The sequence below is a fragment of the Pteropus medius genome, unplaced genomic scaffold (assembly GCF_902729225.1).
Source record: "Pteropus medius unplaced genomic scaffold, Ma_sr-lr_union100, whole genome shotgun sequence".
NCBI classification, from domain to species: Eukaryota; Metazoa; Chordata; class Mammalia; order Chiroptera; family Pteropodidae; genus Pteropus; species Pteropus medius.
In genome coordinates, this window is record NW_024345600.1 from 3,814,805 (window position 1) to 3,832,267 (window position 17,463).

General features: G+C 49.6%; 3 protein-coding genes across 10 annotated transcripts in view; 2 read left to right on the forward strand and 1 right to left on the reverse strand.

Moving 5' to 3' along the window:
- The window catches only part of VAMP1 (vesicle associated membrane protein 1), a 35,663-nt gene that overhangs the window by 15,283 nt on the left and 2,917 nt on the right, over nt 1–17,463 (reverse strand). The window contains exons 2-5 of one of the 7 annotated variants that reach the window (XM_039874176.1): nt 17,067–17,193; nt 16,711–16,869; nt 15,967–16,018; nt 8,103–10,196 (exon numbers count right to left, since the gene is read on the reverse strand). In XM_039874176.1, coding sequence (XP_039730110.1) covers nt 10,147–10,196; nt 15,967–16,018; nt 16,711–16,869; nt 17,067–17,193 — 388 coding nt within the window. In that variant the 3' untranslated portion in view covers nt 8,103–10,146. Of the gene's footprint in view, nt 1–8,102; nt 10,197–10,739; nt 11,245–13,383; nt 15,563–15,966; nt 16,019–16,710; nt 16,870–17,066; nt 17,194–17,463 lie in introns of those variants that run through there. The other 6 variants (XM_039874179.1, XM_039874181.1, XM_039874178.1 and 3 more) reach the window with 6 other exon arrangements.
- On the forward strand, nt 1,199–6,022 carry CD27 (CD27 molecule). Its single transcript, XM_039874175.1, has 6 exons — nt 1,199–1,689; nt 1,879–2,010; nt 4,457–4,636; nt 4,846–4,929; nt 5,176–5,295; nt 5,559–6,022. The coding sequence occupies exons 1-6, from the start codon at nt 1,554–1,556 to the stop codon at nt 5,678–5,680; spliced, it is 774 nt and encodes a 257-aa protein (XP_039730109.1). The 5' UTR covers nt 1,199–1,553; the 3' UTR covers nt 5,681–6,022.
- Nucleotides 6,548–12,510, forward strand: TAPBPL (TAP binding protein like). Of its 2 annotated transcripts, none has more exons than XM_039874161.1 (7): nt 6,548–6,682; nt 7,467–7,685; nt 7,821–8,093; nt 9,837–10,175; nt 10,691–10,993; nt 12,111–12,197; nt 12,389–12,510. In XM_039874161.1, exons 1-7 carry the CDS (start codon nt 6,619–6,621, stop codon nt 12,466–12,468), a joined length of 1,365 nt encoding a protein of 454 aa, XP_039730095.1. In that variant the 5' UTR covers nt 6,548–6,618; the 3' UTR covers nt 12,469–12,510. The 2 variants fall into 2 exon arrangements, with proteins under 2 accessions (XP_039730095.1, XP_039730096.1); XM_039874162.1 differs by having other exon boundaries at nt 6,550–6,682; nt 7,470–7,685.

The window sequence follows — 17,463 nt, forward strand, 5'->3', positions numbered from 1 at the left end:
ATCCGCACAGGGCCCCCACCTCCCTGTGATATTAACCGTGATCTGGGAACGGGGCAAAATCCTCTGATGCCAAAGTTAACATTCTCTGAGGTGGGAACTCGGACACTCTGCAGGATAGTGAAAAGGAAGGTTTTGTATAAGTAACTCTACGAATCACACCCACGTGTGGCTTCACTAGAGAAGACCCTCCTGAAGACTAGAGGGGGTCGAGGAAAAACAGGAGGATGAAAAACAATGAAGAGAAAAGAAACCAAAGAGTAAGACAGAGAACAGCTCTAACGAGTGAGATCACAGGGGTGTGACATTTTATGAGCAGTATGGAAACAACTGCAAAGCCCCTGAATGAAAAATAGCCTGGAGAAACGAGCCGCCCCACACCTCGGTCCTCAGGGAAAAAGGAGTGGGTGGCTGTCTGACCCAAATGTTCTCAGGACTCAAAGAGGGGAAAGTCCAGATGTTGCCGATATCCCCAAGTCAGTCTTCCCAGGACATGTGGAAATAGGGGACCCACAGGCATCGACTTTTCATCCCAAGTGCCCAAGGCTGGGAGAGGAGATGCCCCAGGTACTTCAGGACACAGTGACTGACACGGCCAGAGGTGGGAAGGGGAGGATAAAGATAGCACTGGAGTGAGGACAGAAGGCCAGATGGGCAGTGGGTGATACGCGTACCACAGGCTGGCTGGCAGGAAGATTAAATGAGATCACTCGTGATCTCCTAGCACAGGGTCTGACAGAGGTTTAAGTCCCTTGTTTGCCATTCTGAACAATTTCGTAGCAAGTTCTTTTGGCCATTAAACCAGACCTCAGCTGCTGCAAGGCTAATAGTCATTATTCGCCTCACTTAGTTTAAATATTCAATTATTTGCTGCAGAAATGTTGTGCATGATTGTGGATGCTACCCCAGTCCCATGAGGGTGTGTCTTGTGATGCTAGTTTCTTTCTGAAATCTGAAAAATTCTGAATTCTAAAACTTATCTGACCCCAAGAGTTTTAGATACTCAGTTCTGGTTACCCTTCCTTCTCTAAACTGCTTATCTCTGTGAAAAAAGCTTATGCTCAGTGGGGATAGGAGAGATGTGCAAATTAGCTTGCACGCTGTGAACAGGGCGGTAATGTAGGCATCTTCGTAAACAAGAGCGTGAACAGAAGAGCTGGGTGACTGGGCACATCCAACACTGTAAAAGAAGCAGGCACAGATGGGTTACATTCTTCAGGAGCACGAGAGAAACAGGAATAGAAAGGCAGAAGCTGCGTTTTGGAGTAGGTGTCTTTGAAGAGCAGCAGGTCTTCTGACAGAGTCTGCCCTTTAACATCTCTCCCCAGTACTCAGCACGCAGAAAGGGGGTGGGGGGTAGGAAGTTGCTGCTATGAGTAAAAAAAAAAACAGACAGCCACAATAGAGCTTCAACTGCCATCAGATGTCAGCTTGCCACCTGAAGCTGGGCAACGCAGAGGAGGCTGCTCAGGAAGTGTAGAGGGAATAGCGTGCCCAGCACAGAGGCCAGCTGTCAGCCACTGGAGAGTGCAGTAAGAGCTACCTGGGCAGGAGCCATGGCCTGGCCACCTTCCTGCTGGCTGTGGGTTCTGGGGACTCTGGCTGGGCTCTCAGTCACCCCAGCCTCCAAGATCTGTCCAGAGAAGCACTACTGGGTGCAGAAAGAACTGTGCTGCCCGATGTGTAAGCCAGGTAAGAGAAGAGGCCTTGCCGGGGGCCGGCTGAGGGTAGGAGAGAGAGGACTGGGTATGGGGGGGAGGGAAGCAGAGGGGGAATCTGAGCTCCAGCAAGGAGAAGAACCCTGCAGCACCCAAGGCACCCCCTTGAAGAGGGTGCAGAAGCAGCCTTCCTGGGGCCTTGACCCTGCACCTCTGCTCACAGGAACATTCCTCAGGAAGGACTGTGACTGGAACAGAAAGGCTACTCAGTGTGACTCGTGTATACTTGGGATTTCCTTCTCACCAGACCACAACACCCGGCCCCACTGTGAAAACTGCCGCCACTGTAACTCTGGTGAGATGGGCGAGCACTCGGGGGTGCAAGGTGGCAGAGCTGAGTGCGGAAAAGCAAAGAGTGGGGAAAGTCAGGGCTGCGGTGGCTCCACGGCTATGGCAAGCAGAGCCAGTGCTGGGAAATGGGGCATCCTGGGAGCAGGAGTGTTGACATGATGTGGGAGGATGCTGTTTTTCAGAGAAGGAGGAAAATATGAGAATGGGTCTATGGCTAGCATCAAGACAATGAAAAGTGGAAAGTGGCTCCGAGACCTCAGTTTCAGCCGAGCGACCCCTTCCTTTTGAACTGGCTGGGTTTAAAATGGACATTTGGAACGTGGAATACATCTAAGGACATAACAGTATCAGCCAGTGGACAATATCCTTTCTTTGCACAAAAGCCAACTTAGGAAAATGAATGTGCACGTGGCTTATGTTTTTCTTATTTCAGAATTTCATCTTTTTTAAATTAAGAAGTGTAATATATGCAGCTGTTATGAATTATTTTATTATTTCTCCATTTTAGCTAGAATTTCAGAAATGATGTGCCACTACGCACAGAGTAGCGGACTTTAAAGTGGCCCCTTTGAACAAATGCCTTCCAGCGGGACACTTACGGACTGCTTAGCCTAGCTACCCAACTACTAGCCTGTAAAAGGGGTTTGCTTGCTCTCATTAGGCCTTGCCATATTCTTTAAAAACTAACTAGATGAAAGGTTTAGCCATAACGAATCAAACGACAACATCTGAAATGCACAAGAAGTATTCCTCAGTCCACTTAACTTTAAAAGATATAATTGCTAATGAATGTTTTTCTCTTCTTGGCAGCAACCCCAGCAGAGTCGGACTTTTTTAATCAAAGCCACCCCATCCGCTCTCTAGGCCCCACCAGGCCTCTTCCCTGTACTGAACCAGTCCATACTTCCTTCCCTATGTTCCAGACCAGTCTCATCCACGATCTTTCTCTGTGAGACACGGCCCACAGGGTCCCCAAAGCACTCAGGCAGGCCCGGGCTGCAGGACTCTGGGGTGGGGGGACCGAATGAGTTCAGTCCTCTTGGACCTCAGTATTCCCATCTGTAAGGTGGAAAAGTCCTGGAAACATGGTGAAGAGAACGCTCGGGTCTCTGGATACTCATCACTGAAAACAATGGCACTTCATCCATGTTTACCCAGTCCCAGCCCCTTCTTTGGCTCTTCCCTTCTCTTTGGCAGATGCCCTCCTAATCACCCCTCCTCGATCTTCTCTGCCTACCTCTCCCTCGGCACCACCACTGTCCCCTCCCCTACCCTGTTCATCCCTTGCAGATCCTTACCCAGGCAGGCTCACCATTCCTGATAAGCACAGGAGACCAAATTTTTATAGCAACAACTAGTCATAAGGATGAGAAGAAAAAAAATCGTGTCCCTCTCCCCTTCCTGACAAAAGGCAAACATTAGGCAAATTATTAGAGTTGGTGACAGTCTTTGGCATCCTCCAACCCCCCTCTCAGCACCCCTCTTCCACCTGTCGGGGCTCCTTTCCCTGGGTCCCCATGACTGCACTGCCCTAAGGCCCCACCACGTTCCAGCTCAAGTCTGGCCCACACCCAGGTACTGCTGCCTCCTCTAGAATCACCCTCATCTTCTCAAACACCCCAACCACTTATGAGCCCAACCCAGCCCAGGGCCCCTCACATCCTCCACCCAGCACCAGACCTCTACACTTGAATAAAACTTATATTTTAAAGGCAAAGGATCTCAGTAACCAAGTAACCCTCCAGTAAAATTAAAAACCTGTCAGGACCACAGTAGCACTATTTCTAATTGCTAAAAACTGGAAACTACCCAAATGCATATTAACAGTACAATGGATGAATAAACGCGATATAGTCACACAATGGGATACTACACGGCAGTGAGAATGAATGATCTGCAATTACACTCAACAATATGGACTAATCTCACAAAGAGTTGAGTAAAAGTACCCAGACACAAATGAACACACGCACGATTCCATGTACATAGTACAAAAACAGGCGAAACTATCTTGTGGTAGTAGGCAGTCAAGCTAGTGGCTATTCTTGGGAGCGTATGGCGAGTCACTGGAAAAGAACACTACTGGTCACCTTCTGTTTCTTGATCTGGTGCTGGTTATCAATTTGTACTAATTCTCGACTTTATACTCGTGATGTATGTACTCCTCTGTATTACAATTCAATTGTAAAAGCCTCAGTGAGTTGAGAGAAAAATCATATAAGCCGTTTCTATTTTTCATAGCATCTATTTCTGAACCATGAATTTTCTAAAAGGTCCAAGTTTTTCCCTTAATAACAATTATACTAATGGCAAAGCCACTGGGTGCCGGCGAGGGAGGGTCCAGCCTTGGCAGGGGCGGAGCTGTCCTAGGGGACAGGATTAAGCAAGTGGACCTTGAATGCCGCTGAGGCCTGAGCATCTCGTGTTCCTCCGGCCTCCTCTGTCTCCAGGTCATCTCATTCGAAACTGTACCCTCACGACCAATGCCGAGTGCACCTGCCCCAAGGGCTGGCAGTGCAGAGACAGGGAGTGCACTGAGTGTGATCCTGCTCCAACTCCCTCACCGACCCCTCAGCCATCGCTGGCCCTAGGCCCACGCCCACAACCCACCCACTTACCTCACACCAAAAGTAAGTTCTAGGCAACTCTTTGTCCAGTCACTTGGGGGAAGGGTCATCCTCAACCAGCAACCCCACTTCCGTGCCTACCCCCACGAGTTACCTGGTCAGCCTATCTCTGCCTTCCCTTCGCAAACAGAGCCTCTCAGGCCTCCGAGACCTTCAGCCTCACCTTTCCCTGTGGGGCTCCAGGCTGCTGCTCACCCGGTCTGTTTTTCCAGAGATAGCAGAGGCCAAGACAGCCAGACACATGCAGACTCTAGCTGACTTCAGGCCGACCCCAGCTCTCTCGACCCACTGGCCACGTGAGTTTTCTCCCCATTCCCCACCCCCAGAGAGAATGCACACAGAAGAGTCCAGGAGAGAGGCCAGCCAGAAAGTAGGGATAAGAAAAAGAGGAAGAGTCTACGGATGAGGAAAAGACTTGGTCCAATGGTGGAAGAGGGGCGAGGAAGGGGGGAAAGAGGCAGGGGTGTCGGGAGGGCTGGGCTGAAGGGAGTCAAGGGCTAGACCCTCCCAAAAAACCCTTATGTGGCCCCTGCCTATCACAGCCCAGAGGTCCCTGTGCAGCTCAGATTGCATCCGCGGCTTTGTGGTCCTCTCTGGAATGTTTCTTGTTTTCACCATGGTTGGAGCCATGTTCTTCCATCAACGAAGAAAATATGGACTAAGTAAGAGACAAAATACAGGTCTCTAGTCCTGTCCCCGACCCCACCCCACCTTCTCAGCCCTGCCACCCATGCCTGGAACCTCATGGGAGCCTTCTCATCTCCATCTTCACCAGCCCCAGTTCCCACCCACTCTTCCTCTCCTCTTAGCTGACACCCTCCTGACAGCCCCCCCTCAAGCTTTCCTCCCTTGCTCTCTCTCCTCCCTTTGCCTTCTCCTCCAACCCCCACCAGCAGCCAAGATTCATCTGTTTCCCCTTCTGCAGACAAAGGAAGTCCAGCGGTGCCTGGTGAGCCTTATCCTTGCAGCTGTCCTCGGGAGGAGGAGGGTGCCACCATCCCCATCCAGGAGGATTACCGGAAACCCGAGCCTGCGACCTACCCCTGAGCCAGCACTCTGCAGAGGGAAGGTCATCTCTGCAACCAAGTCAACCCCACCCCACCAACCACCCAGAGGCAGATACTTGGCACCCCTAATTTCAGCACATGCTTTCGTCAGGATCCTTTCCTGTGTACAGACTTGAGAAAGTACCTTTCCAAGACCAGCAGCGTCAAAGACACCGGGAATAAGGTGGGAGGTGGGAAGCAGGATGTGTCCTGCCCTGGCCAGCTTCACCCCTGTGCTACAGGAGGGCTGGGGCTCCAGTTGTAAAACACACTCTACGAAAGCCCCACATGCGGTTTCACTGATTTAGAAACTCTGAAAAATAAAGTGAGACTGCCACACACAGCCGCTCTCCTGCTCGCTCTCTGAAATGCCAATCTCGCAGCGCAGGCCACTCCCAGCCTCGGCTCCAATCAGGGATCTGAGGGAGGAGCTTCTCCCGGTGCAGAGGTGTGTTGGGGCCCTCCCAAAGGGGGAGGGAAAACAGGCCAGGAGATCGGGAGGAGAGCACCAACAGAAAATGAGGACAGGTTCCCAGGCTACGGGGGTTCCTGCTTTAGGCTCCAGTCTTCTCCCTTCCTCTCCTCGCCTCCTTTCCCTACATCTCTACTTTCTTGGGGCTGGTGGGGAGCAAAAGGGTGCACGCTGTGAAGTCAGGCCTTGAAATCGCCACGAGATTTGGCGGGGGAGGGAGGTGGGAAGAAAAGAGAACTGTGACTAGAACTCTGGCACCAGCCACAAATGGCTTCACCCAGAGGCAAAGGCAGCCACAGTGACACTTCCTCAAAGCGAAAGTGAAAGAAAGAGAAGTGGGCCGAGGACAGAAGGAAGAGCAACCAGCAAAACACGTTTGGAGAGACCTTTCTTCTCCAGCCAGGACCTTGCAAACAGGGAGGCCGTGGAGAAGGGCAGCCGGTGCGGGGGGCCTGAGAGCAGCCTACATGGGGATGGAGGAGGGGTGGTGCCTGCTGCTCTGCTTGGCTCTGTCCGGAGCGGCAGACACAGGTGAGTGGGGAATAGGCTGGAGGGAAAGGCTGGGCTAAGGAAGCACCCTCCCTGAGATTCCAGAAGGGGAAAGGGGCCAGGGTGGCTTCCAATCACCTTATAAGCCCAACAGGAGAAAGACTCAATGGCTGGCAAAGGAAGGAACCAATTGTGTTGGGGAGAGAGGCTCAGACCAGTGGGGGAAAGGCCAAAGGAAGAAAAAGAGGGGCCTCCACAGTGGAGGCCACTGAGGGAGGGGCCACTGTCCTACGGGAGAAGGGGCATCTTCAGAAGAGGAAGGGGTTCCCCAGCTAGGAAATCACTAGGGATGTGACCCCGGAGTTGGGGAAGGGGAAGGCCACTTCTAATGGCAGAAAGTGGAGCATACCTGTGGACTGGCTCTGAAATTGAGATGGCCGCCAACACCCCTAGCAGCACAAACATCCTGTCTCCTCTCCCAATGGCAATTTTGCTCACTTATTTGCTTTTACTGAGAATTCCTTTGACTGAAGAGGTTTTCATCCGATGATTAGAAATAAAAAACCATAAACCCCTCTAAGCAAGGAAAATCCAGGACCTTAAGTAATAATTCACACCAAGTATGCACTTGGAATGGCAGGTGCTTCCCAGAAAGCTGTTTGTGGGGATGATTAGAGAAGAGAGGGACATAGAGATAGCTAGGACCCTGGAAGACAACTTCTACCCCTTGAAGATTCCACAGTTGGGGCAGGCCAGGGCGGGGCAGAGTATAGAAATAACTTTCTGGGCAGGAGGGTGTAGCTGCAGCCCAGGCTTCTCCCTGCAGCAGAAAGCCAGTGGCGGCCAGTGGATGTGGTCTTGGACTGCTTCTTGGTGGAGGAAGGCAGGCATCGTTCAGGTTTTCCTAGCAGCGAGAACATGGTGAAAGCCTTGCTGGTGCTGAGGCAGGTGCCAATGCTGGACGATGGCTCCCTGGAAGGCTTCACTGATTTCCAAGGAGGCACACAGGCCAAAGACGGCTCACCTGTTACCTTTGAAGCCTCAGGTAAGAGCCTCTGCCCTGTGTGCCAGTCCTTCCGGGCTCCCTCCACTGGGACAACCCAGTTCCCAGTACACCCACCCACATCTGCTTCCCACGTTCTCAGTCCAGCTCAACCTCTGTGCTGCCCTTCTCCCCCAGTGAACCTGGTACAGATTCCCCAGGCTGAGGCCTTGCTCCATGCTGACTGCAGCGGGCAGGAGGTGACCTGTGAGATCTCCCGCTATTTTCTCCGGGCCAGACAAGAGGCCACTACTGAGACAGCTGCGTGGTTCATCACCAACATGCAGATATCTGAAGGGGGACCTAGCGTCTCTATAGTGATGAAGACTCTCAGGGATGCTCACAATGGGGCTGTCTTGCACCCCACACTGCACCTACCCCTGGGCCCGCAGGGAACTGTGCAGACTGCAGGTAAGAAAATGAAAAGGAGCAAAAAGAAAGTTTTATTTTTTTAAGTGGTCAGAGATGGCAGGATAGAAGAAGGAAGGCAACAAGTCCATCTCCATCCACGTCAGTCGTCTTAGGGTGTCCTCTAGGCCAAGGTCCTTTCTTCTGAAAGACCCAAAATGGGGATAATTTTCTCCTCACTGTGTTGCCTGAGGAGCTAAGACGTGTGGTGCTCTGTTCCTGTATGCTGTTCATAGTTGTCTTACTGAACCAAGCAGTTTTCTTTAATGAAAAGTCAGCCTGGTCTGGTGCTTCAAGATGATTAGAGCAAAACACAAGAATGCAGAATTTGCTCATTATCTCTTCTTAGTAAAACCCAGCCTTGCCCTTTCCAACCCAATACCTCCCAGAAGGCACAGGAAATTGAGAACACAATGGTAGGTTTCTCTAGAGTTCATCGAATCCAATATTTTGCCTCCAAAAAGAGACACCCAAGTCCAAAGATTAGGGGGCTATGATCTTATCCTTAGAAAGCCCTAAAACACTCGACCTTTCTGTGGTCCAACCTAAATTTATCCTGCTACATTCGAAAAGAGGGGTTCTCATGTCTGTCCAGGGTCAACCACGGTCCTGGCATAGCTAGATACTCCTTTTTTATTTGGGGATATTTAAAAACTATAAAAGGTGAAATAATAATAATAATGAACACTTGTACATCATTCATCTAGTTCCACCGTTAACATTTTTTGACATTCTCTCCATAGATAATCCCCTAAAATTGCAGAAATCTCAACAGTTCACCCCAAATGCTGCCATGCATAACATGTGTTAGTCTGTAAACATTAACTCCTTCATAATCACAAAACCATCTCAGCAAACTAAGGTGGGGAGTTGTCTGCCGTGGTACAGACAGTAAGGGGATACAGCATGTTAAGAATTTAAGAATTGTTCCCATCTCCCCGCACCAACTGCTTGCTATGCCACTGAGCATCGTACTTAAGTATCAATAATTTAACCTTGACTCAATGATACTGTCAAGTATAAGGTCCAAATTCAAACTTCTCCAGTTGCCCCAATAATGTTCTTTATAGCTTTCTGGTTTTTTTAAGTCCAGGATTCAGACGACGATCATGGATTTCATTTAGTTGTCTTGTGGCTTTCACCTCCTTTACTCCAGAATAGTCTTTCATAGCACTGACATTTTAGAAAAGCCCAGGCCCATTGTCTTGTAATGTATCCCATCACGTGGATGTGTCTGATTGTTTTCCTCATCAGATTTAGGTTCAGCAAGTTTGGCACAAATACAACCACTGTGTGCTTTTTAAACTTACTCCTTTATAGTCTTCACAGCCGCCTCGCCTTCAGCAGATGAGCTTGGCAACACTAACTGACGTCTAAAGTCACAGAGCTCTTACATGGAAGAACCAGGGTTCCAAAGATTGTTCTGCTACCTCAGTAGTTCTTACCAGAGTCAGCACAGCAGTAACCCATAATTTTGCATGTGAATTGCCCTAGTGAGGGGTCCATAGCTTTCATCAAGTTGTCCAGGGGCAATTCCAAATGAGTTAAGACTACCACACGTGCCACACTGCCTGTCCACAGCCCCATTTCTTTGTGGTTCTGTCCGATGGGAAATGAGCTCTATTGGCCTCACTGTCCAGGAGGGGAGGCAGGGGCAGGTGTATGTCCACAACATTCCCACAGCTCAGAGATCAGGTGACCTCAAGAGAAAGCAGTCCACCATCACCCCTCTTTCTCTCACCACAGTGGAGTTCCAGGTGACAACACAGACCCCATCCCTGAATTTCCTGCTGGGGTCCTCAGCCACCCTGCATTGTGGCTTCTCAATGGCACCAGGCTCGGACCTCACCAGCGTGGAGTGGCGGCTACAGCATAAAGGCAGTGGCCAGCTGGTATACAGCTGGACTACAGGGCAGGAGCAGGTCAAGCGGGAGGGCGCTACCCTGGAGCCTGAGCAGCAACTTACAGCTGGAAATGCCTCCCTCACCCTCCCTGGACTAACTGTGAAGGATGAGGGGGCCTACATTTGCCAGATCACCAGCTCTCTGTACCAAGCTCAACAAATCATCCACCTCCATATCCAAGGTGAGGTCAGGACTTGGTTATCTGGGGTAGAGGGGAAGGGATAGAAGTGTTTTACAGAATGAAATCTAAACACAAGGGTGTTTCCTGACAGACTGCATTCCCACAAACTAAACGCATCTCCACCTTAGTAGTGCAGACAGCATTCGATTACATCCTGTCAGACTCCAGAAGTCCATGGAGAAACTTCCCAGCCCTAGTTGGCTGTCTCCAATCACCCCAGTCCTTTTGCAGCAGCAAACCAAGGAGGGGCAGTGGGAGAAGGATTTCATCACTGATACCCTTCAAAATCACTGGCTTATAGTGATCAGAAGCAAGCCAACCTGTAGTTAGTTTTACTATTGTTATTCGATTACCTATAAAAGATGTACCCCTTTATGGCCTGCATCCAGGGTAGACCCTTCCCCCACCTATGAAATTTCCTCCACAACTCATCTCGCTTTCAACAGGAAGGAAAAGCTTTAGGCTCCTCTACTGTCCTGTTGATCTCTCTGGAATCTATTCATTCTTTCTTCCAGCTTCCCCCAAAGTACAACTGAGCTTGGCAAGTAAAGCTCTGCCACTCACCCTCATCTGCAACATCGCCGGCTACTATCCTCCAGACATAACTGTGACGTGGATCCGAGAGGAGCTGGGTGGAGCCCCAGTCAAAATCTCTGATGCTTCCTTCTCCAGCCTCCGGCAAAGCCAAGCAGGCACCTACAGCATCTCCTCCTCTCTGAAAGCAGAACCTGGTTCTGCAGGTGCTACTTACACCTGCCAGGTCACCCACGTCTCTCTGGATGAGCCCCTTCAGGCCAGCACCTGGACTGCCCCACCAGGTACTGGGGTCCCCTTCTCTCCCCACCTCTATTCTGGGCTCATGGCTCTCCTACCACCAGATCATCTGTGGTGTTGTTCTGTTTCCCACCACGCTTTGTTCAGAGTCCTGTCTTCTTCCTGAGACTTTGTACAGGTGCCAGGCACCAGGCAATGTGCTGAGAGGTGGAGATAAAGGTTGAATAATTCCTGGTGCTGCCCTTGAGGAGCTTAGTCCAGTTGGAGGGACAACTAGGCAGTCAAGAAAGATGACCTGGGTCGGGAGGAGGGCATGCAAACCAAGTTAGCTAGCTCAGGAGGAAGGGAACACCAAGGCAGAAAGAATGGCATGTGTGAAGGCCAAATATAAAACAGCCTGAGGAGGATTTGGGCGAGTGCACAGCTAGAGCCAAGGGTATGTGAGAAAAGGGGGAAGTGGCCTAAAGCTTGAGAGGTAATTATATTTATTGAGCATTTTCATGAATCAAGCACTAAGTACTAAGCACTTAGATGTATTATCACATGGATTATCATCACTCCCATTGTATTGATGAGTGAACTGACACAGGGTCACCTACCTAGTAAATGATAAAAGAGAAAATGTAAAAAATAGGCAGCCTGACGCCTCGACAGCTTTGAACCCTCCATTGCTACTAGTGGGCAGATCCCAGTGGGCTTTCAAGCTGGACTTTCATCCTGAAGCCATAGAAAGTCGCTGAAAGGTTTTAAACAGGAAAGAATCAGCACCTAGAATGCAAACATCAAGGAGCACTGGGCATTACTTGGTGGCTCACTAGGCGGTAAGCTTCCCAAGAACTAAGGTTCTGTCTCAGCTCATATCGCTCCCCAGATATTTACAAAATTCCAGTTTAACCGTCAACAACTAACCTAACCTAAATCTCTTTTGCAAAGCGATAAAAAAAAAAATGTCCTGATGTAGTAAGACATAGAGAATTCTGTGTAGAGTAACACACAAGCATCCCAACAACCTTGAACAAGTAGTTGCTACTGTGTGCCTAGTTCCTGGGTGAGAGCAGAACATTTGATAGGAGCTCCTTATGGGGACTCACACACACACTCTTTGTCCCTCCTGTTGGTGCGGGCTCAGAGCTGATTCCTGCCCACATCTCTTACCTACAGACCAGAGAACTACGGCCTTTGGAGTCATTTTTGCCAGCAGCTTCTTCTTTCTTGCACTGTTGTACTTGGGGCTTCAGAGATGGCAAGGTAAGAGCCTGGGCACCCTCAGTTCTGCCCCTGACCCACTTCACTCATAGATTAGCCTCTTCTAACCACTTCCCCACCCAGACCAGGGATGAAGCCCCAGTATCAAGTTCCAGCCAGCCCCCCACCACAGCCCCAGGCTCTTGGGGTTACCCCAGCCGAAACCAACCTCGTTCTCTTTTGTTTTCTCCTAGCTACCTCACCCAAGGTCTGTCAAGACTCTAAGACCCATTGGGTAGCCACTCTCCTGCCTGAGAATAAAAAGAAAGACTAATCACGTTCTCCCAGAAGGACACTAAGCCTGGGCCCAGAGCTCAAAAAAGCCCGGAGAAAAGCATAAAGCAAGCACAGATCACGGCAGCTCTGGCTCTGAATGTGCACAGGCATCTGCCTTCACTGTGTCCCTGGACTAAACAGAGAAAACACGAAGAGGTGAGAGGACAGCAGGAAGAGAGGAAGTCCGGGGAGAGGCTGACAGATCTGAGGTGCAGTGGTAGGGAAAGAAAATGGGAAGAAATTAATAAAGGAGCAGGTGAGGGACAGTGGGGCAAAGGGGCAGGGGTTGGGCCACCACACACAGATATTGAACTGTCCAAATAAAATGCCCCTTGTGTCCTCAGAGGCAAAGCTTTTCCACTTCCCAGTCTTTCCTTACGCTGAACCCAACTGAGCTGTGTCCCTAAGCCCAGCTGCGAAGTGTTCAAGGCCCTCAGAGGCAGCCCTAGGGTTCCACCTCAGTCGCTCTGTCTAACCTGGAGCTGCAATTAAGGTTCTGCTTCTTCAGACAGTTGCTGGGTATTTCAGGATGCCTACAAACTCCTCACTCCCTCAGCTGCAAGGGAGAGACTTCCTATAGATTTCCTGTATTGCCAAGTCAATATAGTGGAACTCAGCATAAGGGAAGGAAACGTCTGAGAAAACCTGCAGTTGTTTTTCAGTGTGAGATGCCCACTCAACTTCCTGTCATCACTTCCTCTCACCAGCACCTGAAGAGTTGGGCTGCTTCAAGTATGAATACTGAGAGCAGAGACCACTTCCTCTGCCAACACATAGACCTTTAATCACGAAGACCACCCAGCACACATAAGCCAGCCCTTCCAGCCTACACCGAGATCAGACTACTAGAAAGAAACACTCTTCTCCTCCCCTCTTTCTTCAGTTACTCCAACCCAAACAACAACCAAGTCAGTGTAGTGGTAGGAATTTGTATTTTTTGCCTTGGTTCAGAATACATGAAATTGGTAAATATGCTACATGCCTTTGGTGAAGTAGAACTGTTATCATTCTATACAAGTATGAAATTGGGGTTAGGAAAAAAGACAAAGAGGCGAAGACAGACACACAATGGAAACCCCACATCATCTCATGGCAAACTGAAGAAGGGGCTGTGGGAAGCTCGGCTTCATCTGACTGTAAAGTCTCAGGGTTTAGTTGCGTATTTGCTCATGCACATAGGTGATAGGAGGGAAGACACAGAAGAGGGTACAGGGTGGGGTGAGAAAGAAAGGAGAAAGGCTAATATCAAAAAAACAAAACAAACAAAATAAAACCAACTACATCTGGTGAACCTCAAAGGGACAGAAACCCAGGAAGTAATTCCTGTGACCGGGCTGGGTGGGCTGAGAGGGTGAATTTGTTCCAGGCTTGGGACACATCGAGGACAGTGGTGGTTCTTCTCCAGCGGTGACCCCCTGCATTAGGCAAGGAGGAGCCCAGAGGAGAGTGGAGACCTTCGAGGGGGATCGTTGGGAGGGGACGCTGACTGCTTTCTTCCAGCTCTTCAGTCCCACCCTGAGGCAGGACGAAGGGAATGTGGGAAACAGGGGTGAAGGGAGAGGAAGGATGGTCTTGTGCAATGAAATGCTGCTGCGTGAAGTGAGCATCCAGACCCAGCCCATTCTGGCCTCAGCCTCTTACTGCTTGCGGAGCAGAGGACAGAAGGAATAAACGGTCATGGGTGTTCCCAGCCTGCCCACCTCCCCTCATACCTGGGTCTATCCCAGTCAATACCCTAACCTGAAGCCCAGCAGTGACCCCCAAGACAGGCTGAGTAGCTCCCATCCTCGGATTCCACTGTCGGCACCCACAAACCATGCAAAAAGAGAAGTAAAGGAAAGGAAGCGAAGTAGAATTCAGATGGGTGCACATGATCTAGGAGGGGAGTGTACTGCAGGAAGAACAAGAGAGGTGGCTCGAGAGGAGAGGTCCCCATGATAGCACAGCAATACATAAGCATGCCTGTCTACAGACTGTCCCACCTCCCACCCCAGGACTGAATTGGTACATATACTGGACTTCTCTAAATACTCGGAATCAGCCAGGACTCAGGAAGATCCTCTTGCCTCATCCCTGTCTTTGGCAAGTATACGGGGATGGTGTAGAGGAAGGGAGCCCCTGAAAGACCAAGGACCCTCACACTCCTTGATCAACAGGAAGGGAAGAAGAGGACCCTCCTTAATGAGAGGGCAAGAAATAGCTTCCTCTGAGCTTATTGTAAAATTAGGCCCTTGATTCCCTGTTTCTCTATAACTAACAGGCATTCTCTCTTTATCTATGCCAATAATTAAAACTAACCGAGAGTCCCAAACTTTGGTATATGAAATTATTTGGTGCTCTCATGAACAGTACAGGATGTCGCAGAAAATGTGGACAAGTGATAGCCCCTTCCAGTTATGAGCTTGTGGGACTGCTTCTAGGATGGGAATGAGAGTTCTGGTATTTTTTCAACTAATACGTGTTCTCCAGGTAGGTCTCTGAAGAACAAAATAAAAGACTGTTAGATCCCTGAAGACGTAGAAAACCTCAGACTAACAAATTAGAAATAACTGCAAAGAAACAGGTTTTACTTTCTAAAAGGGTATTGCACCAGGATCAAGTTGGACTTCGGGCCCACCCACGATCTTCTTCAGGCCTGGCATAGGCCCCAAGTAACCAAGGCAGCAACGAGTGAGCCATCATTTTCCTATGAGATACCGTGGGCTCTAATACTCTTCTCGTCCCCCAATCTTGGCACTTTCTAGGGCATGTCACCCCCAGCTACACCTGTCCCCTTCTCTTGGCCTCCAACTCTTTTTGGCTTTGGAGGAATTTAGGGGTACATAAGAAGGGGGTAGGGAGGAGGTGCCAGCTGTTGCTCGCCAGGTAGTTATTTCAAGACTACGCCAGGAACAGCATTTCTAGTATTAAGGGACAGAGTGCAAATGGAAGCAACAGAAAAGGAGGAATGAGCAATGGAGAAGCCCGGGCTGGGATAGAGGAAGGTAGATGAGGAAATTTGTTGAGAGAACAAACAAGAGGGAGAGGAACATGGGTTTGGATGGCAATGGAAAACAGGGAAGCGGCAGCACATTCTCAAGTAAAAAAGTAGACTGGACACAGGAATCAGGAAGTCCCAGATGGAAAAGAGAGAGAGACAGGAGAAAACAAGAGGACAAATTACATCAAGTTACTAGACATTCAGGTCTCTCAGTTATAGATGTCCCATCCCCACGTCTCCCTCTGCCCAATCTAGTGACAGACAGCATAGCCCCACTTCCTCAGAAAAGGAGTGACCATCTTCCCACATATCTTACAGAGGGAAGCCTTTTCCATCAAGGAAGTCCCTTGTCTTTGCCCTTCCTCCCTCCCGAATCAGGTGATGATCCCACAACAGCGATCTCCATACCTCTGTCAGAGCAGCCCCACTCCCCAGGAAGGCAGGCAGGCAGGACTGGGAGGAGATTCCAGGACCTTCCCGCCTCTTCACCCCACCGGCAACCTCAGCGATACTTACTTACTATAACTACCACGATGATGGCACAGATAGCTCCCAGCATGATCATCATCTGAGGAAACATTAACAAAAAATGGGCCCTTGGACTTGGCGAAGAAGGAAAGGAGCCAGGACTAGAGATGTGGAAAGAGAACTTTCTCCATCTTTAGGACAGTGCAAGAAACCACACATTACCCAGGTGATCTGTAGGCCTCTCGGGAAGGGCCCAACCCTCATGCTCCCCACAGCTGAAGTGACTCAGAAATATCAGAGCATCAGCAGCTGGCTCCTTTTTCCTATTGCCTGAAGGCTTTGAAAGGAACTCTAATGGAGGTGCAGACTTTGGATCTTAAGTCAACTGGTTAATTTTTCATTGTGAAGTGTTCAGCTCATTCTTAAATGCTGCTGGCATTTAAATATATATCTACCCTAGCCATTGTGTTGATGTTCAGTATGTCTAAGGAAGGAGCAGATGAGCATTTTTCCAGGGGTCTTTTTTGGGAAAAGCAGCTGGACCAACCATTTCCAAAGCCTCAGGTTATCATCACTGGCCCCCAGTCAGTGGTTCTGAGTACTCTAGCCTACCCTGGTGGCCAGTTAGGGTAATGCAGCTCAAGGAGGCTTTCAAGATTTCTTCCCAAGAAAGAATTCTGCAGGGCAGAGGTCTTGTACCACTAAAGGGAAGAAACGAAGAACCTGAGAGTTTTCTTGTCTTCTATGAGTTGTGGCCCAGGAAAAAAAGGGGGAGAGGACAAGAAAATTCACCTTGCAGTTTTTCCACCAATACTTCCTCTTTAGCTTGGCAGCACTGCTCTCAAATTGTGACGCTCCCACCTGTAAGGCATCAGCTCGGTCATCCAGCTCTGACAGTATCTCGTCCCTCTTCAGGACCTTGTCCACATTCACGCGCATGATATCCACCACCTAAGGGGGGCGCAGAAACAAAGCTGCTAAGCTCTCCACTAGAGACGGGAAAGAACAACGACGAGGAGATCATAGGTCTGCCCTGCATAACTCCAAGGGATGCCTTGCCTCCCGGAGCTTCTAACTACCTCTCTATAAAAAAGAAAAGTTTCTAAACGTCTATAATTTGGAAACTCAAAGAAAAACTTTCCACTTACCTCCTCTACTTGCGCCTGAGTTTGCTGTAGTCGTCTGTTACTGCTCGTATTAGGAGGAGGGCCAGGGGGACCCCCACCTGGGGCAGTCCCTTCTTCCCCTTCGGTAGGCGGCTGAGCTGGAGCAGACCTGTGGAGAGAAGTGGACAGAGTACACAAAGTACCCAAGACAAGAAAGGAATCATGTGCATTCTCACCCAACACCATCAAACTCATAGCAATTAAGTTACTATATGCAATTAGAAGGGGTTCTAAGTCCTTGGCAATACCAAGTAAGGAGATGCAGCACAGAGACAAGAAGCAAAACATGAAATATCCTGTAACAACATTTAGATGGGGCTCAGGGACATTCAGGGTGGCATCAAGAGATCTCGTTTCGGCTACCCTCTGACCAAAACTC